Here is a 25,224-nt window from a genome sequence, read left to right on the forward strand (position 1 = left end):
CTTGCAGGCATCGCGAAAAACATGCCATTGTCAATAGTGCACGCCAACAAACAGGAAACTGGTATGACCGCTGCAGTAGAAACCAGAAGTCAGTGGACTACAGTTATGCACAGAGTCGATTGTGTCTATAGGGATGCCCCACCAAGCCGGTGGTAACACAGAGATTCAAACCGGTGATCCCCATGCTGGTGGGCAATGGACACATTTGGGCCTAATCTGGGGCACTTTTGGTGCTTAGGCTCACTGACAACTGTTGTGTGGGCCAGATGTGGCCCAAATGTCATAAGCAGGGCCTGACTGGGGTTACGGCAAGTGTTGTGTGGGCCAGACATGGCTCAAATGGAACGAACTGGGCTTGACTTGGGTTATGTGGGCCAGACGTGGCCCAAGTATGGCTGAGTTGAGGCAGCCACACTCACCCTGAGTCAACGCCGTCCTTCAAGGCCAAATGTGGGCCGTAAGATAACTGCAGACGTGGGCCATATTTGGGCCAAAGATTATTTGCTATCTGGGCAGAATCCATTACTTAAAGAAAATTAAGAGCTCACACACTGTTAAACCGTTAAAATAGCTTTTATTTAATACAAAATACTTCTTCTGTGTTTTAACAGGCCTTTTGATGAACATCGATTCTGTTGAACTCATGCTCTCCTTCGTCCACTCATTGAGGATATAAGTCAAGTGTCTTTGCAGTGTGAACTTGCAGATGTAATTGGCTTGGAATACAACTGACTACAAATGTAAAGAGGTTGTAGATGTCTGATGAGGCTCAAGTTTCGGGCTTTTCAAAAGATCGACGGATCTATTCACGCAGAGCCCTCGGACAAAACGGCGTTGAAGCTCTAAATGTGGACTCCACCGAAACGCTCGACACACTCCAGGACAATCCTCCGCAGGTGTTGGACACATATGAAGCTTGTTAGAAGTGACGAGGAAACCACACGGCAACATGGGCTTGAGGGGCTTGAGAGGGGGATATCCAGAGTTCGTCTTTCACAGGTCCGATTCCTCTGCATTACTGAAATGGGCAGAATCGTCAGCGGTTAAGAGGATCTTAAAAAAAAAAGCACACATTCTATGTAAAGCCATCGCCCCTGCTGGTCTTAAAATAACATGACATCACGTCCCCCCGAGACATTAGTTCTGTGATTGTTGTTGCCATTAGCTTGATGTTGAGACTGTAGAGATTCAATTACTAGATTGTACCGAGCTTTGTACATCAGAGGGAAGACTGAAATAATCCATTGACTCGGGCTCACTGCTGCTTTATCACTTCTAAGCAAATGAAATGCTGTGTACATGAGTAAAGTAATATTTCCCATTGGCAAGTGAGGTGGCTCGGCTTATGGCACACATCTGCCAACTCAGAATGTCATAAATAGCAATAGCACGGTGGTGGCTTTATCCCCCGAGCACCAAAGTGACATGCTATCCCATGTGAGTGCAGCATGGTGGGTCCATTAACAGGGGACGTTGGGCAAATGCAGGAGTAATCATTGCCGCAGTTTTTTGTTTCTTTTTTTTTTTTTTATATATAGTTAAAGCTTTAAGCAATGTTCGCTGATGGATCGGTTCGTAGCAGCCAGCTGCCATCTGGAGATGATGGCTTAATTTTATGGTGGCCGGAGTAGCTTTAGCGGCTATCTTAGCCTATCGTGATTTAGCTCGCCGTCGTCGGTTTGCTCCAGCGCAGCGCTGCCTAGCTGCACAGTGAGCTCATCCTAGCCATGAAGAGCAGATTAAACTGGCAGAGGTTCCTCGTGCTTACGGGTTAGATTAGCACAGCCAACCAATCTGTTGCGTGGTCACACAGCTGTTACCCCATAAGTGACACTGCGTCTGAACTGAACACGATGAGCAGACAAACAGGACAAATTCCGCCGCTGACTTTAAAATTGCATTCAGTCGTTTATCTAGGAGTGATCGCTCACCTACCTCATAACATCGATTGAGCAAACCAGACCTTCTCCCCTTCCAGACAGCATCCGGATGTGGGCCACTTGAGGCAATGATGCGGCACTTATGGCCTTCTTCTGGCCCTGACAAAATGGATGTGAACCTGAAGTGGCCCACATGTATAATAGCAAATATGGCCCAAATATGCCAAATCCAATGTGGACCTTTTTTGGCAAAGATGTGGTGCTCTGGGCAGCATGTAATCTGGATGTGACCCTGAAGTGGCCCGTGTGGTAAATGGTGAATATGGCCCAAATATCACAAAACAAATATGGGCCACCTTTGGCAAATATGTGGCACATGCGGCATTGCTATGGCTTGGTTCTGGCCCAGATCTGGCAAACAGGAGTGGACCGCCCAAGTGCCGTCATTCCACAAGGTATGTGGGCCGGATGAAAGTGTCGAGTGTGGGACGGGTCTGGGCCACAGCATTTTTGCTATCTGGGCTCTTGTACTGCAACCAAGCTTTGTGCCTCCCTGCAGCAGTGCTGCTTTAACACTGTCATCAGTCAGCTGAATTACTTGAATCCAGCCCAAGATTAAATACCCAACCATTCAAAAAAAGTCATATCCTCTGACGAGATAAGTGTCCGCATGACAGCAAAAATGAGTTCGGCGTGGCTCAGGAGGTAGGGCGGGTCATCTAGTAATCGAAAGGTCGCCCGTACGATCCCCAGATCCTGCAGGGCATCTGTCAAAGTGTCTTTGAGCAAGACACTGAACCCCTAACTGCTCCTGATGAGCAGGTTGGCGCCTTGCATGGGCGCCTCCACCATCAGTGTATGAATGTGTGTGTGAATGGGTGGATGTGAGGCGTAGACTGTAAAGCACGTTGAGTGGTCGGTAGATGAGAACAGCGCTGTATAAATGCAGTCCATTTACCATAACTCCAATGTTAAATATGACATTTCAAGAAGAAAAATGTCATATTTTACACTGGAGTTGTGTGATCAAATTGGATGGAAATTTTACATGTAATTGAAATACATAAGCTTTAACTTATGGGTTAAAAAAAATTGTTTTTTGAGTGTATGTGAATGCTCAGTCTGTAAGATGAACCACATCCTGCGCAGCGCAAATCAGCAATTTTTATCAATTAAGTTATGGAATTATGAAATGTAGAAGTATGGGGCCATTTATGTTTTCAGAATATTGCAGGTAATGTTCCCCCCCCCCCCAAAAATGGATTAATCATATTTGGAATGAAACCTTCACGTAAAGAGAAGGTAAAGCCTTGTTTTTATCTTGTCTCCAACTACTCTACATTACTGCACATTTAGAAAAAGGATATTAAGGGTTGTAGATGTAGAGGACAGTGATGGTGGTTTCCATGTATAAAGGATATAAAGGGGTGTAGATGTAGAGGACAGTGATGGTGGTGTCCATGTAAAAAGGATATAAAGGGGTGTAGATGTAGAGGACAGTGATGGAGGTGTCCATGTGTAAAGGATTTAAGGGGGTGTAGATGTATGGGCCGGTGATGGTGGTGTGGTTTAGACTGAAGATGGCAGTGTAGGTGTAGAACATCTCGTTCCAGCTCCTCATGAGTCGACCCAGAGAGGTTAGTGGGTTAATGCCTGCAGCCTGTATTTATATTCATATGCCTCATATTTTATTGGACTAAAGCGCTGGACACTCCATGTGTCGCCTATATTGGTCTGGGTGTCTTTGATGTTACTCAGACTCCATGTTCCCATGAGATGAGATGAGATGAGATGAGATGAGATGAGATGAGATGAGATGAGATGAGGTGAGATGAGGTGGAGATGAGATGAGATGAGATGAGGTGAGGTGAGGTGAGGTGAGGTGAGGTGAGGTGAGATGAGATGAGGTGAGATGTCTGATGCCACCATATGAAGTATCCATTTCGAATGGCGTCAATCATAAAGGGCGTCTTCCTCCAGATGAAAGAAAAAGCACAGCTTTTCCCTCTCACAGCGTCCATGTGATGAATCTTTCTTTGTAGAGTTTAAGACGAGGACAATCAGTTCTACCATATCAGACTGCGACCAACAGCTTTTCAGTAAAAATGTTTACCAATTTAACTTGAATTTGATGTAAACCCAAGAACCCAGGAAATGTAAACCCACAGCCGTCAGTGGGTCACTTCAGCTTTTGAATCCTCATCTCCGCACAGAACTGCTTATTTTCTACCCCTTGTCTCGGCTGATAGAGCCGACCAGAGGCTGATTATTTGACAGCTCTCCTGTGGAATGAGAGACGCTCAGAGTTTGCGTCTCTCACGCCAATGCAATCCCATCAAAAGCCAGCCGATGTCACAACAAACCAGATTCCCCCCGGGAATCCTCAGCGTTTGGAATTCAGGCGACTTGTTCAACTTTGCAGAGGCGTTCATTCTTTTTAACGACGAAGGCCTCGAGCCATCCCTGCCATCAGATCTCATTATTAGATATGTTACTCCAGTAGATCCTGCCTTGCGCCCAATGAATGCTACATAGGCTCTGTAGGCTCTGGCACCCCCCCCCTCCATCCCACCCCGCACCCCTATGAAAAATGGATGATGGATGGAATAATATCCAATAACTCCCTTCTTCGGCCGCACGGTGGCGCAGTGGTTAGCGCGGTCGCCTCAAAGCAAGAAGGGTCCTGGGTTCGAGCCCCAGGGTTGTCCAACCTTGGGGGTCGTCCTGGGTCGTCCTCTGTGTGGAGTTTGCACGTTCCTCCGGGGGCTCCGGTTTCCTCCCACAGTCCAAAGACATGTAGGTCAGGTGACTCGGCCGTACTAAATTGTCCCTAGGTGTGTGTGTGTGTGGGGGGGGGGGCTGTGATGGCCTGGTGGCCTGTCCAGGGTGTCTCCCCGCCTGTCGCCCAGTGACTGCTGGGATAGGCTCCAGCATCCCCGCGGCCCCGAGTAGGATAAGCGGTTTAGATAATGGATGGATGGAACTCTGTTCTTCTTCAGTGGTGTTTATCAGCAGTTGGCGTCCTTGCTGGTGCATTAGCGCCATCTTCAGTTTTCTAGCTTTAATGTTCAGCTTCCTATCTAAATATGGTCCTGATGCACTCAAGAGATCCGGTTAAAACCTGTGGCCTGAACCACTACTGCCATGTTCCAGCACTCTTTTTTATGTAATATCTCGTAATTCAGGTACTGGAGATTACCCGTCATATTTCTCTCTCTCTGCCTAATCTCTACTGCAGATCAGCAAAACATGTCACACAGACACGGCTTGTCGACATTCCTCAGAGAAACCTGTTGGATGTTTTGCCATGACATTTGACCTGTTTTTTAATGGGCTCTATTCCAGAAACAACAATGGCCTCTTTTCTGTTCCTCCTACCCTTCGAGGTACCAATACTATTTTGTCATGAGCACAAATGTCCTTTTCTCTCCCTATCTCAGGACATTTCAATGATGCCATGTCCAAATAGAGACAACATAGAGAAGGAAATGCCCCCCCCCCCCCAAAAAAAATCTGCCACTGCAGTAAGAAATTTCAACTAGTACGATTTCTTGAAACAGGATATATTTTCTTAAATCATGATAAATAATCTCACATAGTTCTGGTCACCTCACAGCAAGAAAGTCCTGGGTTTGAGCCCCGGGGTAGTCCAACCTTGGGGATCGTCCCGGGTCGTCCTCTGTGTGGAGTTTGCATGTTCTCACCGTGTCTGCGTGGGTTTCCTCCAGGTGCTCCGGTTTCCTCCCACAGTCCAAAGACATGTAGGTCAGGTGAACCGGCCATACTGAATTGTCCCTAGGTGTGAATGTGTGTGTGTGTGTGTGTGTGTGTGTGTGTGTGGTGGCCCTGTGATGGACTGGCAGCCTGTCTAGGGTGTCTCCTCGCCTGCGGCCCAATGACTGCTGGGATAGGCTCCAGCATCCCTGCGACCACGAGAGCAGGATAAGCGGTTTGGGTAATGGATGGATGGATGGATTTCTGTGATTTTACTGACTGTCAGACTAATTTAGATGTACCACATCGCAGTGTGCTGCTGTCAGTTCTGACGTCTTTCCTTGAAATGGTTCCCTTTCGCTCTGCTCTGGTGAGTTTAATGCTGACCTTTATTTCCTTTCTTTCCTTGTTCAGCCAAAGCATCCACATTTTAATTTCCCTTAATTCCAGCAGCATATGTTCTGGGGCCCAAATGAAGCTAACATTGGTACCACGCCTGCTGGCTCTTGTATATTTTAGTAGTATTTCCTATATATCCTGCTGATTATGGTGCGAGACAAACAAGTTGATAGATAGAGAGATCTGATCTTGAATCATTAAGGACAGCGCATGGGAGGATCACACTATCATTTCCCCCCCCCCCCCGAATGGGCGCCCCGACCGACCAGAGGAGGCGCTAGTGCTGCGACCAGGACACATACCCACATCCGGCTTCCCACCCACAGACACGGCCAATTGTGTCTGTAGGGACGCCCGACCAAGCCGGAGGTAACGCGAGGATTCGAACCGGCGATCCCCGTGTTGGTAGGCAACAGAATAGACCGCCACGCCACCCTCCTCTTTTGTCTGACATTGTCAATCCATTGTGGAGATATCTAAACGCCACATAACGCCACTGTGTACACACTCCATGTCATGTGCTGTCACATGTTTTAACAGTTCCACATTAAGATGTGGAATTCTAACGGCAGATCCGTGATCCAGTCACGCCTGTGCCCTGTTCTAGAGACTTCTTAACATCATGACTACGTACATGGTTAACGTGCTTGAATAAACTCAGGTTAAAGAACACCACCCAATAAAGCGCTTTCTAAATGTTATTGTGTTGGTCTGGAATTAGGAGTGGTTCGTGTGCGTGTGTGTGTGTGTGTGTCTGTCTGTCTGTTGCTTGAACTGAAATGCTTTCCCAATACCAGAAAAGTGGAAGGGAAACAGAAGGCAGCTAGCTGTTCTCACTTGCTACAGGCGGGAGTGGCTTTATCCTTAATATTTTAAACTTTTCTGCCCAAGTAAAACGTAGTATTTAACCTATATTGATAGTCTTAACCATGAAAATATACATATGCTCATTCTTAGAAGACAACTCCCCGGGCGTCAAGGTGGCGTGGCGGTCTATTCCGTTGCCTACCAACACGGAGATCGCCAGTTTGAATCCCTGTGTTACCTCCAGCTTGGTCAGGCATCCCTACAGACACAACTGGCCGTGTCTGCGGGTGGGAAGCCGGATGTGGGTATGTGTCCTGGTCGCTGCACTAGCGCCTCCTCTGGTCGGTTGGGGTGCCTGTTCGGGGGGAAGGGGGAGGTGGAGGGGATAGCGTGATCCTCCCACATGCTATGTCCCCCTGGTGAAACTCCTCACCGTCAGGTGAAAAGAAGCAGCTGGCGACTCCACATGTATTGGAGGAGGCATGTGGCAGTCTGCAGCCCTACTCGGCTCGGCAGAAGGCGTGACGCAGCGACCAGGGCGGCTCGGAAGAGTGGGGCAATTGGCTGGACACAATTGGGGGGAAGGGGGGGGGGGTAAAAAAAAGCCAACTCCCACCCGCCGCAACTCCTAAAAGTGCTCTCCTATTCACCATTACTAATTTCCCCCAAATAACTTTCTCCATAGTAGCTTTGATTTTTTTATGGAAGACATCATAAATCTCCATTATTAGCTTTTTCACCCAATATTCAGGTTCGGTGGACAGCAATGTTGTCAGAGAATATATGCCTGGAAATATCCCCTTAAGGCAGTATGTTTTAAACACACATAGCAAGCATGTTGTAGTTGTTAAATGTCTACACAAATTCAGTCTGTTCAGATGAGCAGTGTTCTGTGCTGTCATGAAAACCAAAAGTGGCGGTGCTGATGCTTGAATATCTGCTCCATATCCGCCTTGAGTTTTATCAGGGAATGTCAAAGGTAGCAGCCGAGTTATAGAGAGACTTGTAAAGATATCCAGGTTTTATTTTTCATTTTCATTACATATGCTCCACTTACGATACTTGAGCCATCGATTTGGTTGTGTTTTTTGATTACTATGCCGATGATGCACAACTCTGCTTATCCGTTAGGCCCAGTGACCTTTCAAATTTAACAGCTCTGCACAAGTGTGTGGGCTGAGATTAGTTACTGAACGTCTCAAAATTTTCTTCAATTAAATCACAGTAAAACTAAAGTTGCGGCTTTTGCCCCAGATCAGGTCTCTTCTAATATCTGCAATCAAAAACCAACCTGCAATCGGTTCATTGGCCAGTAATAGAAAATCTGTTTCCAAAATCCTAGGCGTCATTTTTGACTACCAGCTGAAATTTGGTAAACATGTCAAGACGGTTATTCAGTCCTGCTCCTTTCACCTGAAGAATATTGCAAAAATTTCAGTTGGAAATATTTATCCATGCTTTTGTGTCCTCCTGCTTAAGACTACTGTCTACTACTATTACTACTTTTGGCTGCTCGTGTTAGGGGTCGCCACAGTGGATCATCCGTTTCCATCTCTTCCTGTTTTCTGCATCTTCCTCTGTCACGCCAGCCACCTACATGTCCTCCCTCACCACATCCATAAACCTCCTCTTTGGCCTTCCTGTTTTCCTCTTCCCTGTCAGCTCCATCTTCAGGATCCTTCTCCCAATATACCCAGCATCTCTCCTCCACACATGTCCAAGCCATCTCAATCTTGTCTCTCTTGCTTTGTCTCCAAACCGTCCAACCTGAGCTGTCCCTCTAATATACTCCTTCCTAATCCTGTCCTTCTTCGTCACTCCCAATGAAAATCTTAGCATCTTCAACTCTGCCACCTCCAGCTGCACCTCCTGTCTTTTCATCAGTGCCACTGTCTCCAAACCATATAACATAGCTGGTCTCACAACCATCTTGTAAACCTTCCCTTTAACTTTTGCTGGTACCCTTCTGTCACAAATCACTCCTGACACTCTTCTCCACCACTCCACCTTGCCTGCACTCTCTTCTTCACCTCTCTTCTGCACTCCCCGTTGCTTTGGACAGTTGACCCCAAGTATTTAAACTCATCCACCTTCGTCACCTCTACTCCTTGCATCCTCTCTATTCCGCTGTACTCTCTCACATTCATGCATAGGTATTCCATCTTGCTGTTGCTGACTTTCATTCCCCTTCTCTCCAGTGCATACCTCCACCTCTCCAGGCTCTCCTCGACCTGCTCCCTACTCTCACTACAGATTACAATGTCATCCAACCTTCTCTCTCTCTCATTTTCTTCATTCATCAGCCCCTCAAAATACTCCTTCCACCTTTTCAACACACTCTCCTTCCTGGTCAGCACATTTCCATCGCTATCCTTTATCGCCCTACCCTGCTGCAACACCTTCCCAGCTCCATCCCTCTGTCTAGCCAATCAGTACACGTCCTTTTCTCATTCCTTAGTATCCAACCTCTCAAACAACTCGCCATATGCCTTTTGCTTTGCCTTCACCACCTGTCTCTTTGCTTTACACTGCATCTCCTTGTACTCCAGTCTACTTTCTTCATCTCTCTGACTATTCCACTTCTTCTTTGCCAACCTCTTCCTGTGTATACTTTCCTGTACTCCCTCATTCCATCACCAAGTTCCACTTCTTGTCTTCCTTCCTCTGTCCAGATGACACACCAAGTGCCTTCCAAGCTGTCTCCCTCACTATGTCTGCAGTGGTTGCCCAGCCATACGGCAACACTTAAGTACCACCCACTGCCTGTCTTAACTCCTCCCTGAACGCCACAAAGCAGTCTTCCTTCTTCAACTTCCACCAGTTGATCCTCGGCTCTGCCTTCACTGTCTTCCTCTTCTTGGTCTCCAAAGTCATCCTACAGATAACCATCCGATGCTGCCTAGCCACATTCTCCCCTGTCACCAACTTGCAGTCTCCAATCCATTTCAGATCGTGCCTCTTACATAAGATATAGTCCACCTTTGTGCACTTTCCGTCACTCATATACGTCACCATGTGTTCCTCCCTCTTCTTGAAATACTATGTATTCACCACAGCCATTTCCATCCTTTTCACAAAATCCACCACCATCTGTCCCTCCACATTCCTCTCGTTGGCACCAAACCTGCCCATCAACTCCTCATTACCTCTGTTCCCTTCACCAACATGCCCATTGAAGTCCACTCCAATCAGCACTCTCCTTCTTGGGTACCTTCTCCACCACTTCATCAAATTCACTCCAGAATTCTTCTGTCTCTTCCAATAAATCATTCATTCATGTTCAACATACTCTTGAAATACTCTTCCTTCAGAATTACCCCTAACCTATTTCTCCTCCCATCCGCACCATGGTAGAAGAGTTTGAACCCACCTCCGATGCGCCTGGCCCTACTCCCCTTCCACTTGGTCTCTTGCACACACAGCATATCTGCCTTCCTTCTCTCCATCATATCAGCCAGCTGCCTTTTACCAGGCATAGTGGCAACATTCAAAGTTCTGACTCTCGCCTCGACACTCCTACCCTTCCCCCTCTCCCGCTGCCTCTGGATATGCCTTCCTCTTCTCCTTCGCCCAACAGTAGCATAGTTTCCGCCAGCACTGTGCTGGCCAATAGTACTGATGGTGGTTGTTGGTAACCCGGGCCTTGTTTACCAACGATCCGGTCTGTTTCTCTCTGTGCACTCTCCATACGGCCGGTATGCTCAGATGCTGTTGCCATTTGCAGCCTCACTCTCTCTCTTCTGTAGAGCAGCATCTGGCTCTCTCTCTCAATGTCCCTCTGGCTCTGTGGCTCACCTGTGTTTGTGTCAGTGTCCATATCAGTCAGCCCGAGACCCAGCTTCACTGCGGTATATAAAGCATAGATTGTCAATCAAGCACCTCTGAGGCACTGATCAGCCTCCCTACTAACAGAAGCATCTGCTCCCCCGTGACCCACGCCCCCTCCCTCCACTTCCAGCCAGTGCTAAACCACACCTCACAACCACATTTCCCCACCGCCCAACTTAGGCCAGGGCAACATCTGGCCAACAGCCAACTCCCCCGAGCGAGAGAGAAAGTCAGCAACAACTATCTGCACCCTTGGCCCATGGATCAGCTTGAACTTAAAAGGCTGTAAGGCCAGATATCCAGTGGCGGCTGGTGCTAAAACAAATTTGGGGGTGGGGCGCAATTTACCTTGGCGCAGCACACCTGACAGCTGCTTTAATGTTCACAGTCACAGAGTTATTAAGAAGGACAATGTGGCCTATAGATTTTATTAGGGTTCGTAGACGGTGGACGATTGACAGTCAAGATGAGGCGTCGCGGTGGGTGTGAACATGATTGACAGCAACGAGAATTGTCCAATCGCATTAGATCAAAAACAATAAAACAATACCAATTCGCTGCCAATAAAAGTGGGAGTGTCTGGGGTGCAGAGAACTGCGCCCCATGGAACATCTGAAGAAACCAGTCAGACAGCAGCTTCAGGTCACCTGCTTGCCAAAAGTTTGAGGGCTTACATAAGGTATCGTTTGGCCGGTGCCCTTCACCCAGGAAATATATGTATTCAGACAGAAGTCAACCAAATACCATTTGAACCAATATTTAATGGCTGCTGACAGGTGCTCACAGACTGACAAACACTTTTATTTCATAATTATTTGCATTATATAACTAAATTATATTTAACATGTTTAAGTAGATTTTCATCTCTGATATTTGAAGGGGGCGGCGCTCCGGCGCCCTGTACTGACCAGCCGCCACTGCACATATCAATACGGTGATCTGCACTTTGGCGTCCTTCATGCAGTGGAGTGACTGGAGCGGGGCATGGTCTGAACAGAGGGTGAATGAGCGCCCCGGGTCGAGGTGGCAAATCTCTGTTGTGTCTCCCCTGTCACTACGCATAACCTCATAGTCAACATCCCCCACCCGCCGTATGACCACGAAGGGTCCTTGCCCCTTGGCGAGTAATTTGGAGCTGGATGTTGGAAGTAATACGAGTACTTTATCTCCCGGTGCAAACTGACATAGTTGCACTCCTCTGTCATACAGGCATTGCTACCGTTCCTAGGCCTGGAGTAAATTCTCCCATGATAACTGCCCTAGTGTATGGAGGAAGTATTGTATTTTGTTTTTACTGGTGCTCAGACCGTTCTCCCAGTTTTCTTTAAGTCTAACACACCTCTTGGCATTCTGCCAAACAGCAATTTGAAGGGGGAAGATTTGCAGTGGGGGAAGCCTGGGGCAATAGTGTGCATGACATAAATGATGTGCCCTGTCCATCAGACTGTCTCTCAGGATTCCTACACAGGTGATTACATGAAACTGCCTGCGCAGCACTTTTAGCTGAGCTGTTGTACAATGGTGTGGCTTCAGGACAGTGCATTGCATCATCCAGCATGACTAGCAAAAAGCAGTATCCCTCTGCACTCTGGTCTAATGGCCAGATGAGGTCCATGCCAATACATTTAAATGGGACCTCAATTAATGGTAATGGGCACAATGGCACTTTTGGGGTGGCCGGTAGGTTTACTAATTGACATTTGTGGAAAGACGCACACCACCGACGCATGTTGCTGGGAATACCTGGCAAGTAGAATTGAGCCATTATCCGGTCGAGTGTTTTACTATATATCCAAGGTGACCTGCCATGGGGATGTGATGAGCCGACTGGAAGATCAGTTCCCAACGGCTTTTCGGTACTAACAACTGAGTGTCTTCTACCCCACTTTGAGGGTTGTGACTCACTCAGCAGTATAACCAGTCTAATGATTCCAAAATAGAGATGAGTGAGCTTGGCATTTGGGTGCAACTGTTGACTATCAATGGTCATTACACAGTCAAAGGCAAAGCGCAGTGTGTCCTCCCGAGTCTGCTTGATGGGGAATTCTGCCATTGGGCAGACCACCGGAGCCATTGTCGATTCGCCCTCACCTGACTTGGATAAGCTCGCATCATCACTGTGCACCACTCACACCGCCCTGGCTGTTGCTCTCATAGCCCTGCTGTTTCCCTAACCATCCTATCAAACCCCGGCCAATCCAAGCCTAATATAAGGGGCTGCTGGAGGCGGAAACTAACCATGGCTTGGGCTTTATGCTTTTTCCCCTGATGTTTTATTTCACTGGTCACCACTGGATCCTTGTGAATATCCCCATGCACACACCGAATTTCCACCATTGCCCTGAGCCAAACCAGGCTTTGATGGATTAGCGTCTGCGTGCAGCCTGTATCCACCAAAGCTTCATATATATGCCCTTGCATACCTACCGTCACGCTCTATCTCCCATCTGGACCAGGTGAGGGGGCTGACAGGCCAAGAACCTGGACCACCTGCCCTACCTCCGTTACAGGGCACTCCTTCCGCCAGTGCCCTGGTTTCCAGCTTGCCAGAACCCCTGGCCTGACGTTCCAGGCGCCCCCTGTGGGGGGAAGCTGGGCCCTGTGGGTTAGGGAAGAGGGAGGGGTTAGAACAGGGACGAGGTGTGGGGGGATATATGCTGCTGGGTGGTGGTGGATGTGTGTGTGTGTCTGTGTGAGTGTGGATGTGTAGCCAGTATTCTCCTTGAGGCTGGGATGGGGCAGACCACAGGCTCGCTGCATCAGTCCCAAGTGGGAAAGGCAACGTGGTCCTCTGCTAGAGCAACGGCTTTGGCCAGGCCCTTAGGAGGGTGGCACTGGACCCAGTCGGCAGTTTCAGGTGGAAGGCAGAACATGAACTCTTCCAGTGCCATTTGCTGGAGGAGGTTGTGGATGTCCTCCGAGTCTGGCTGCAGCCCCCGATTTTCTGCATCGACGAGATGCTGCGCTAGAATGGGATAGCTGGCGTCCTCCAGTGCGGGTGTCCTGAACCGGCGGTGATATCCCTCAGGCGTGAGCCCCATCCGGCCCAGGAAGGCTCGCCGGATAGCAATGTAGTCCCACTGGGAAGACGCCAGTAGGCTGTGTGTGACGGCTTGCGCATCGTCGGTGAGCAGTGGAAGCGCACACGCAACACATTCCTCCCCCGGCCACCCACACGCTGACACCGGGCTCTCGCAGACGTCCAGGAATACCTCAGGGTCATCGACGGTCGTCATCTTAGGGAGGCCGATCTGGGGCTGACGAGATGGTCAGCCAGAGGGAGCGCAGCAACGGCCCAGCACTTCCCTCGGGACAGCCCTGTCTTCAGCCTGCTGAGCGGCCATTTCCTGCAGGGCTTGTGTCTCCCGGAGGTTGGTTGAGTCTTCCCCAAGCCCAGACTTTGTCGGCTGGTGTGTTTGCTGATCCATTCAACCGTACGAGCCACCACTGTGGCAAGACCGTTGCCAGCGGGAGGGCTCAGAATGGAAAAGCGGACGTAGATTTAGGTAGTTTAACACAGGCTCTTTATTTACGATGTCTCTCAGTATTTGTGTCTCTCTGTATGGCCAGTAGGTGCTGGAGCTGTTTGCAGCCTTGCTCTCTCTCTGCTGTAGGGCAGCGTCTGGCTCTCTCCCCAAATGTCGCTCTGGCTCTGTGGCTCGCCTGTGTCTGTGTCAGTATCCGTATCAGCCAGCACAGGACCAGGGTCGGCGTTATGGGTGGGCCTCGGGGGTCCAGGCCTGTCCAATAAGGTCACTGTGTCCCCTCAGCTGAATTCTCTCACTGAGGAGAAAACAAAACTGAAATACTTTTACAGCTGTAAGTAAAATTAAGTCATATAATTTGGTAATGCGGCACGGTAACACAGTGGTTGGCACAGTGGTTAGCACAGTCGCCTCACAGCAAGAAGGTTAGGTAGTCCAACCTTGGGGGTCGTCCTCTGTGTGGAGTTTATATGTTCTCCCCGTGTCTGCGTGGGTTTCCTCCGGGGGCTCCGGTTCCCTCCCACAGTCCAAAGACATGTAGGTCAGGTGAATCACCCGTACTTAATTGCCCCTAGGTATGAATGTGTGTGTGTGTGTGTGTGTGTGTGTATGTCTGCCCTGTGTGATGGACTGGCGGCCTGTCCAGGGTGTCTCCCCGCCTGCCGCCCAATGACTGCCGGGATAGGCTCCAGCATCCCCGCGACCCTGAGAGCAGGATAAGCGGTTCGGATAATGGATGGATGGATGGAATTTGGTAATGGAAGACTTAACACTGTAATGCTAAATAAAGCACAAAGCAGTGATAGTTTGCATTTAGGAAACTACTTCTCCCTAAAAATAACAACCCCCTGCCCAGCCTATTAAAAACAGCTGCCATATCTGCATGACCAGCCATTCAGTTATATTGCAGGTTTGAACTTATAGTTAATTAGCGATGTGAGGTGGGCACCATTAATGTGGATATTTTCTAGGCGGTAAACAAAGCTAAAACTTAGTGAGCTGTTGTAGTGGGGAGTTCATAAATCCACTTCTGCACCTTGGGAAAATGTCTCCCCTGCTTTGCACGCTGCTATTTAAGAGTGGCATTGTTTGTGCTTTTGTAATTGTGGGTACGTTTCTGGAATAGCGGAGCGTGCATGATATGGTTGTATAATTATGCATACCGGTTCTTCATGTGGCCTAAAGGATGTTGTTTATCCTTTAATTTGTGCAACCTGTGAAGGTGGTGGCCTAATGTGTAGAAAACCACACCTGGGTGCAGCTCCAGTTGAACCGAGGTCAGAGGGTGGTGTCGACTAAACAGTATTAGATGAACACTGACTGGAGGTCATCGGAGCCGTGGAGCTAAATGGCTCCATAACTTTATTAATTTGCTGATCAAAAGTCTCCATGATGGGGCGTCCGGGTGGCACGGCGGTCCATTCCGTTGCCTACCAGCACGGGGATCGCCGGTTCGAATCCCCGTGTTACCTCCGGCTTGGTCGGGCGTCCCTACAGACACAATTCGCCGTGTCTGCGGGTGGGAAGCCGGATGTGGGTATGTGTCCTGGTCGCTGCACTAGCGCCTTCTCTGGTCGGTCGGAGCACCTGTTCGTGGGGGAGGGGGAACTGGGGGGAAATGGCGTGATCCTCCCATGTGCTACGTCCCCCTGGTGAAACTCCTCACTGTCAGGTGAAAAGAAGCAGCTGGCGACTCCACATGCATCGGAGAAGGCATGTGGTAGTCTGCAACCCTCCCCGGATCAGCGGAGGGAGTGGAGCAGCGACCAGGACGACTCGGAAGAGTGGGGTAATTGGCCGGATACAATGGGGGAGAAAAATGGGGGGGGATTCTCCGTGGTAGAAAAAAATAACTAGACCTATCTCTCCCATCCATCCATCCATTATCCGAACCGCTTATCCTGCTCTCAGGGTCGCGGGGATGCTGGAGCCTATCCCAGCAGTCATTGGGCGGCAGGTGGGGAGACACTCTGGACAGGCCGCCAGGCCATCACAGGGCGACACACACACACACACACACACACACACACACATTCACATTCACACCTAGGGACAATTTAGTACGGCCGATTCACCTGACCTACATGTCTTTGGACTGTGGGAGGAAACCGGAGCACCTGGAGGAAACCCACACAGACACGGGGAGAACATGCAAACACCACACAGAGGACGACCTGGGATGACCCCCAAGGTTGGACTACCCCGGGGCTCGAACCCAGAACCTTCTTGCTGTGAGGCGACTGCGTTTACCACTGCGCCGCCTGTCTATTGCAGCAAAATATTAAAAAATAAACCGAAGTACAAAATAGACCTATCTTTCCCAGTGGGTTGGTTTATCGTCAGCCATTTTTTCTTTAGCACCGCTTAACGGGATCAAGTGCAGTCACAGTTAAATGGCGCACTCATTTTCCGCATGTGGCCGGCTGGTGGTCATTGGAATTCTGCTGGTGTCATCCTGCCTTATTGTGGTAGTGTACTCGCCGCGTCTGAGCCAAACGCTTCATCAACAACAATTCATTTTTTCGAGGATTCAATTCACTGGCGCAAACCAAAACTGGACATCACAGCCGTGTCGCGACGCACTTAAGACACAACTGCTTTGAGCCCAGCGCTAATGGCCACACGGCTTGGTTAGGAGGACGAGTTTGATGCCTGATCGAAGCTAAAATGCTTGGATAGAGAACCGAACCAATGAAGAGAGCGACTGTGATCCACACGTGTCCTGATTCAAAAGAGGACAGCGGGGCGCAGACACTTGACGCCCCGCCGATGGCGACAAACCAGCGGTTGTTTGCTGCCATAATGAATCCATTCAAAGATGAATTCCCATCTACGCAATTGGAGACAATTTGTGGTCTGTGTGACAAACATAGCGACGCACTCCCATGCCATTGTCACAGGGAATGTAGAGTAATCCCGAGCTGTCACATGGAGATCCCCCGCCCCCCACAGCCCCTCATCTCGTTGGCCTTTGGGATTGGTGACTCTAATCTAGCATTTATCGTCTCTGCTAATCTCTTTGGATTACAGACTGTATAGATAAGTGATGCAAAGTGGTTCAAATCATATGTAAATCTTCCCTCTTGACTGGCATGATCTGTGTGTATGTGTGCATTAAGGTAGACTTTATATCTGGAAAGGGTCAATCGATACTAAAGGCTCACGCATGCTGAGGTCATACATCACGTCAAGTCGAGACAAGAAGTAATTCACAAAGGTCTGCAAAGTCTGGTAACAGGTGAAAGTAACAGGATATGAGGTTGTTCTTGTGCAATGCAACATGGGTGAATGAACCAATCCAAAAAAAACAAACACGCTAGTCCTGCAGCAGCCGGGCTTGAACAAAATGTGTCGAAATTGCCCTGTAGCATGTTCTCATGCCGAATGATAGAGTAATTCATTCAGTATACGGTGAGGGCTGTGTGCACTAAGTGGAATTTAGAGTAGTTTGGGTTTGTTTTTTTTTGGTTCACCCCCTTCAGACTTCTTGAGCCAAAATCCACTTTGCTGTTCGCTTGCTTAAAATGCTGTGATCCTCTGCCCATCAGACCACTTAATTAAGTCCAACTTCCATCCTCACGGCCACACAAACTGGATTACACTCCTGGCAAATTCAGCCCAATACTGAGCGAAGGCCAGCGGCGACATGATCAGCATGCCGCCGTTCACCGTTACATTGCTGCCATATTAATATTGTATTGATTTGTTTGATTGGTCAGTTGGATGATCAGTTCTGAACATGTCAGAGACAATATTTGAGAAACAAATAACCATTCTGGATAGAAGAAGGCATTCAACAACTTCTTCACAAGATGGATGATGGATGGATGGATGGGTGGGAAGGTGCATGGATGGATGTCCAAAAAGGAGCAGGGCAGTCAACATGAAGTCCTACCCCTGTCCTAAACCCCCATCAATTTCATGTTTATACTTGTGTGTTTATGTGCTCTCTTTGTGTTTCTATGAAGCCCTCATACGTACGTTCATTTTGTTACACCAGGCCCAGCCATCCCTGTTGGAGTGGACGTACAAGTGGAGAGCCTGGACAGTATCTCTGAAGTTGATATGGTAATTATACCGTAATTATACCACATGGCAACTGGATTCTTACAAAGCATGTTTCAGATACATTTCATGATATTCAGCAGCAGCATCTCAGACCAAACCACAACAAACCTCCCCCTCCCTTCACGTTCTTGGCTATTATTTTATTAGGTTCGGTTGAAATATTGATTTTTACAGTACCTATAGAGTTATTTTATTAACATTAGTAATGTATTGAAAGCCTGTAACACTTGGTGCATAATGGGTAATACCTTGGTGAACCACATTATGTATTTGCAGATGACCTTGTCATTCTTAGTCCCTGTAGCGCTGGTCTCCAGCAGCTCCTTGATATATGTTCAGTTTTCGGTGTGCAGCACGATATCAAACACAGTGCTAGTAAGAGGGTTGTCATGATCTGCAGAACCAAAGAGGTCAATCATCTAACATGTCCTGATTTTAAATTGTCTGATAATAATCTTGGGGTATGTAATAAGGTGAAATATCTTGGACATTATATTACTGAACAAATGACAGACGATGATGATATTTATAGACAATGCTGCATGATGTATGCACAAGCACACACCCTGTCACACAAGTTTAGTGTGTGTTCAGTTAGTGTGAAGATGTCTCTGTTCAGAGCATATTGTACACCACTTTATACTGCCCCCTGTGGTCAAACTACATATTGAACAACACTTTATACTGCACACCTGTGGTCACACTACATATTGTACACCACTTTATACTGCACACCTGTGGTCAAACTACATATTGAACAACACTTTATACTGCACACCTGTGGTCACACTACATATTGTACACCACTTTATACTGCCCCCTGTGGTCAAACTACATATTGTACACCACTTTATACTGCACACCTGTGGTCAAACTACATATTGTACACCACTTTATACTGCACACCTGTGGTCAAACTACATATTGTACACCACTTTATACTGCACACCTGTGGTCACACTACATATTGTACACCACTTTATACTGCACACCTGTGGTCAAACTACATATTGTACGGCACTTTATACTGCACACCTGTGGTCACACTACATGTTGTACACCACTTTATACTGCACACCTGTGGTCACACTACATATTGTACACCACTTTATACTGCACACCTGTGGTCACACTATAAAAAAGCAAGCTTATAGAAGCTTCAAGTAGCTTATAATGATGCCATGAGAATATTACTTAAAAGGCCTAGATGGTGTAGTGCAAGTGAAATGTTTGTGGCTGCAGGAGTCAGTACCTTTCAGGCTCTTCTAAGAAATCTCGTTTATAAATTTATTTGCCGGCTCAGTGACTCTGATAATGTAATCATCAAGGGTTTAACTAATATAAGATTCAGTACCACACGATACCAACCCCGGCAGTGGGACCACTGGTATAGCTGCCTTCTTATAAGACACTGACTTGTTCCATTTCTGTTATTTTATTGTGATTTATTGTCTGGGCTTTGTCTTTTGCCTATTTGTCTTCGTCTGTTATGGACCCTGAGTCTGCAATAAAGTTTTGAATACAATAGAATTGAATTGTATTCAACTTGGTAAGGACCTAGTATTTCTCCGAACTGCCGAGTGAGCTAAATCCATGTAAGGTCATTGTTCGCTTGCTAGCTATCCTGCTAACGCTAGCTACCTCACATGCACTAATATGCACGTGCGCCCGGACCGGTAAAGCACAGAGAAACTCAGATTATAACACACGCAGAGTCCAGTTCGAATCCCCGTGTAGTCCACTGACTTCCGGTTTCTACTGCAGCGGTCATACCAGTTTCCGGTTTGTTGGCATGTGCTATTGACAATGGCATATTTTTCACGATGCCTGCAAGATTTACCATGGATAAATGTTGACGACATGCACAGAATTGTCGACAAACTTTCACCTGCACCTACCAGCAAACGGGTGAAAAGTTTCAAGTTGTGCATGTCAAGTTACGTCCACAATTATGAGGATGAGTATCGTACAACTTGAAACTTTTCACCCGGTAGGTGCAGGCGAAAGTTTGTCGACAATTCTGTGCATGTGGTTGACATTTATCTGGGGCCGCTCTGGTGGCCGAGCGGGATAAACCGCCATTCTGCAGCCCGCTCGTCACGTGGCTGGGAGGTTCGTATCCCAGACTCGCCGTAACCGGTCACGGCCAGAGCGTCCACGGGGTGAGGCCTTCATTAGGCCACCCTTACCCGAGGGATAGTGGGTGTAGATCGGTGTCGTGTTCGGGGACTCGTCGTTCTCCAGCGACCCCTCTGGCCCACCCGGGCACCTGCAGCCAAGCAACTGAAAGCATTCTCCCTACGCCTCCTTAACGGCCTGAAGGTGATGCAATCCATGCGAGGAGGCTTCAGTGTGTAAAATAGCGAGAAGAGCCGACACGAGTTTGAAGGAAGCTGGTGTTACGCCTATCTCCTTCCTGTGGAAACGTGAGCCAGGGGAGTTATTCCACAAGAGTTCCGGCCATATGCCATTGGGTTAATTGGGTGGGATAAGGGGAAAAACTAGAAATAAAAAAAAAAAGACATTTATCCACGATAAATCTTGCAGGCCTCGTGAAAAATATGCCATTGTCAACAGCGCACACCAACAAACAGGAAACTGATATGACCGCTGCAGTAGAAACCGGAAGTCAGTGGACTACAGTTATGCACCTGGCTGGATGTGGGTATGTGTCCTGGTCGCTGCACTAGCGCCTTCTCTGATCGGTCGGGGGCGCCTGTTCAGGGGGGAGGGGGAACTGGGGGAAATAGCTTGATCCTCCCACGTGCTACATCCCCCTGGCGAAACTCCTGACTGTCAGGTGAAAAGAAGCAGCTGGTGACTCCACACGTATCGGAGGAGGCGTGTGGTAGTCTGCAGCCCTCCCCGGATCGGCTGAGGGGGTGGAGCAGTGACCGAGACGGCTCGGAAGAGTGGGGGTAATTGGCCAAGTGCAATTGGGGAGAAAAATTGGGGAAAATTAAAGAAACCCCAAAAAAACCACACACACACACACAGGAAGGGTGATGTCATTCTCTGCTCAGGACACCATTACTCCACTATCTCTTTACAAAGCAAATGGTTGTTGGCTGCTGTATTGTTCTAAGTATCATATATGCCACCTTTAATGTGGAGTCTGCAAACTTCCTATCGATGTCATGTATGTATCAAGTGGCGGTGCTTTCTATCCCTTCCCCCCCCCCCCTCTTTTTGACCAAATGCTGTGTGATGTAAGGGAGACATTTGGACAAGCCTTTATTTACGATACAGATGGTCATAATTATTAACATTGCCGTCGGTCCAGGCTTATGTAACGACGGAGGCAACGGAGTGAATGATCCCTCTGCTAATCTGAGGCACCACGTCCCCCCCCATGCTAAAGCGCTCACGCTAAGTCTCGACCTTGTGTCATCTCAGGACAGCAAAGCCAAGAAAAACCTTAAAGGATAATTCCATTGTTGCATTGTTTTACAACCCAGGTCTGAGTTTCAATGTTTCTACCATTGTGCATATCGGTTATGATATTATTTTACTCATCGGCATCCAACGCGGCATCAAAGCATCCTTAAGCCTTTACAACCCCCCCCTCCCCCCCAGTGCCTCAGTCAGGCTGTGTCCATTATCTATGCCTCCTCTGTTGTGCTGGCCAGCTAGTGTATGGATGGTTACTACCTACGATAGGTTTTTTTTCATGGTGTCAGTTAAACATTTTACTACAAACATTCTGTGATAATAAATGCTATGTTAGCGACGGGCGTTGGTAAACATCGGATCACAAAGAGCCACGCATATCTATAGCTCTGACAACGACTCATAGAGGATAAATTCTGAGTCTCATCACCAGCCAGTCAGACTAGCTTGGTCTAGTCAGAAAGGCACGAACTGAGGAAGCCTCTTGGATGAGAGGCGAAACGTCTTCGCGGATATATACCAAGTCCAGTTGCACTTGATTCAACTCCTTTGGATAAATATGGGCCACCTTTGGCAAATATGTGGCACATGCGGCATTGCTGTGGCTTGGTTCTGGCCCAGATCTGGCAAACAGGAGCGGACCACCGAAATGCCATCATTCCACGCGGTATGTGGGCTGAGTTAAGTGTCGGATGTGGGACGGGTCCGGGCCACAGCAATTTTCCTATCTGGGAGGAAAATTGGTGACAATGCACCTGGTCTTCCCATAATTCACTGGGAGTTGGAAGAAAGTAACTGATAACTACAGCTACCCTGGACTAGAATGATAGTAAATCTCCTGTGCTTTCTGGTGAAAAGAAAAGAAGCAAGCATAATAACACATAGCGTTAAGCTGTTCTTTAAATGTGTGAGAACACTGTACACTGAGCAGCTTCATGTTAAGTGTTACGAAAGTCTTTTCCCAGTTTGCATCTCCTTAAGATGGACACAAAATCTCCAAAAGGCACAAAAAACAGGCAAAACGCAAAGGAGGCCAACTGCACCCATATCTTTTTTAAAGGGGGTAGCGTGTCAGTGGCGACAGGCTAGGGGGGAACGCCCCGCCTAAGTACTGAAGGGACAACACAAAGATTTATGCAAAGGGGGAAAAGCGGAAAGTGGAGTGTTCCTCCTACTGCATTCACTAAACGAGGGAAATCCTTTTCCTTCCCTCTTCTTCTCCCAGCTCATACTAATGAGGCACAGTGTTCATGTGCTGCAGTGTTATGACGAGGACCATCTAGTCGTCCTGTGATGGATGACTGATGACTTGCACGATGATTAAAGCGGGGAAGAGTTGCGCATCATCAACCCCACTCTCTCGTCCGAGACCACCTACGACCAGTTGGTGGTCTCAGAAGACTAAGCGAGACGACTGGCAATGGAGACGGATGCAGACTTTTCCTCGGGGCTTCCTCTCGAAGCCTTTCCCATAGACGAGTATCCCCACGAGGCAGAGGAGGTTTTAAATCAGTTTCCGTCTCCTAGATGAGCTGCCTGACAAGGCTAACGAGCGTCACCTACCCAAGAGATGTGTGCTGGAGTACTGTACACGTTTCAATGCCACTTCATCTCCCCACAGCTGTCTTTTAATCCTTTTTCATGAAGGCCATTGATCCATCTCTCACGATTTGTTGTCACCCCACCTCTTTCCTTCTCCTTTTCATCCCTTGCTCCGGTTCCCCACAGAATGCAGCGTTTCTTGGCTTGGGTCTTGGGTCTCAAGACGTTCCATTGCTGGCAGCATCAAATACATTCTTCAGGCCCCTCCATTTGTGCGGGACGGGGGGGGGGCTAGGGGGACTTCACCCCCCCCCCAGTAGTGGCAGGTGGCTGTGTAATATCTTAGACCCAACAGTATGCCTAACTTTTCCTAATGTACAAATGCAAAAAAATAAAACACACCTTTATTTTAAACAGTGGCATAGGGCTGCGTGGAATGTACATGTTTAATAATAAAGTCAGTAAACTCTCCATTCCCAATCTTCTACACACGCGCCTTACAAACAACACAATGATGTCATACTGTAGCGACCGGGGGAGGGGGTTGCTCTGACTGTTGGCGGTTCTGCGCTGGGGGAGCGCAATGACTGATGGGAGTGTTAATGTTAGATTTAAAATTGTGTTTTAATGATGTGGTGTTCGTGTTGTGGTTATTCTTGTGTTGTTGTTGTTTTGGTGGTTCGACTCGGGACTAAGTAGGGGACCGTTTACTGACTGACTGTAGGACCGGGACTGATGTTGTCACTTGGGACATGGGGGTGGGGTGGGGGGGCTGTTTGTTCTTGGCCAGTTTCTCAGCCATGGTGCCATTATCCCGCAGGTCCACCCCCAGATAGCAAAGAATCTTTGGCCCAAATATGGCCCACATCTGCAGTTATCTTATGGCCCATATTTGGCCTTGAATGATGGCGTTGACTCAGGGTCAGTGTGGCTGCCTCAACTCAGCCACACTTGGGCCACATTTGGGCCACATCTGGCCCGCATAGTATGTGCTGTAACCCAAGTCAAGCCCAGTTCATTGCATTTGGGCCATATCTGGCCCACACAACACTTGCCGTAACCTAAGTCAGGCCCGGCTTATGACATTTGGGCCATGTCTGGCCCACACAACAGTTGCCAGTGCCGTAACTGATCCATAAGTACCAAAAGTGCCCCAGATTAGGCCCAAATGTGTCTGCTATCTGGGCCTGAGTTCCCACTAGGGTGTTTGTGGGCAGTGGTGGGAGATCCCATGAGCCCACTTTTCCCAGACACTCTCAAAGGATGAGGGGGGAGACGACAGAGAAGCATACAAGAAATACATCTGTCTGCGGGTAGCTGGGAGGGCGCAGCGCAGTCTTATCATAATCCTCCTGACTATCATAATCCTCTTGACCCGCTGTGTCAAAAAGGCCAAGTGTGTAGGGCTCTCCCCCAATCATAGTCGTCACAGTATAATTATCAAAAACTGTAGGCACATATTCTGAGGGGAACTTGTTGGTTGTGTAGGAAATCAGTAGGCAGGTTTTTCCTACCGCACCGTCCCCGACCACTACACATTTTAAGGTCTGCATCCCTTCTTTTCAAGGCAGGTTAGGTGTTGGTTACTTCTGGGTTTAGAAGGCGAATTCTTCTTCTTCTTCGTGTTTATTGGCGGTTGGCAAACAACGAATTGGTGCATTACCGCCACCAGCTGGTATGAAGTGCGGATCAGAATGTCTATTACACTTCTGTCCCAAAAAACAAAACAAAACTCAAATCTTCTTAATTAAATTAGTTACTCTAAGAAACTGAAACAGGATTTTATAACACTCAGTTGAATTCTTCTGTAGAAGATCTACTAAATCAAGTTGTACTTTTATTTTGTTATACCGATGACACCCAGCTGATCTTGTCCTTCCCTCCCTCTGACACACAAGTAGAGACACGCATTGCTGCGTGCTTGACTGACATCTCGGAGTGGATGGTGACACACCACCTGAAGCTCAATCTGGACAAGACAGAGCTGATGTTCCTCCCGGGGAAAGGTTACCCACACCGAGACTTGGCCATCACCACTGACAACACCGTGGTGACGCCAACTCGGACTGTGAGGAATCTGGGTGTGATCCTGGACGACCAACTGTCGTTTG

General features: G+C 48.1%; 1 protein-coding gene across 1 annotated transcript in view; it reads left to right on the plus strand.

Annotated features, from left to right (window-relative positions):
• gabrr2a (gamma-aminobutyric acid type A receptor subunit rho2a) overlaps positions 1–25,224 on the plus strand; it is a 61,352-nt gene that overhangs the window by 19,218 nt on the left and 16,910 nt on the right. The window contains exon 3 of the mRNA XM_056295544.1: positions 18,114–18,181. Coding sequence (XP_056151519.1) covers positions 18,114–18,181 — 68 coding nt within the window. The remainder of the gene's footprint in view (positions 1–18,113; positions 18,182–25,224) is intronic.

Source organism: Lampris incognitus, chromosome 16, assembly GCF_029633865.1.
Source record: "Lampris incognitus isolate fLamInc1 chromosome 16, fLamInc1.hap2, whole genome shotgun sequence".
NCBI lineage: Eukaryota > Metazoa > Chordata > Actinopteri > Lampriformes > Lampridae > Lampris > Lampris incognitus.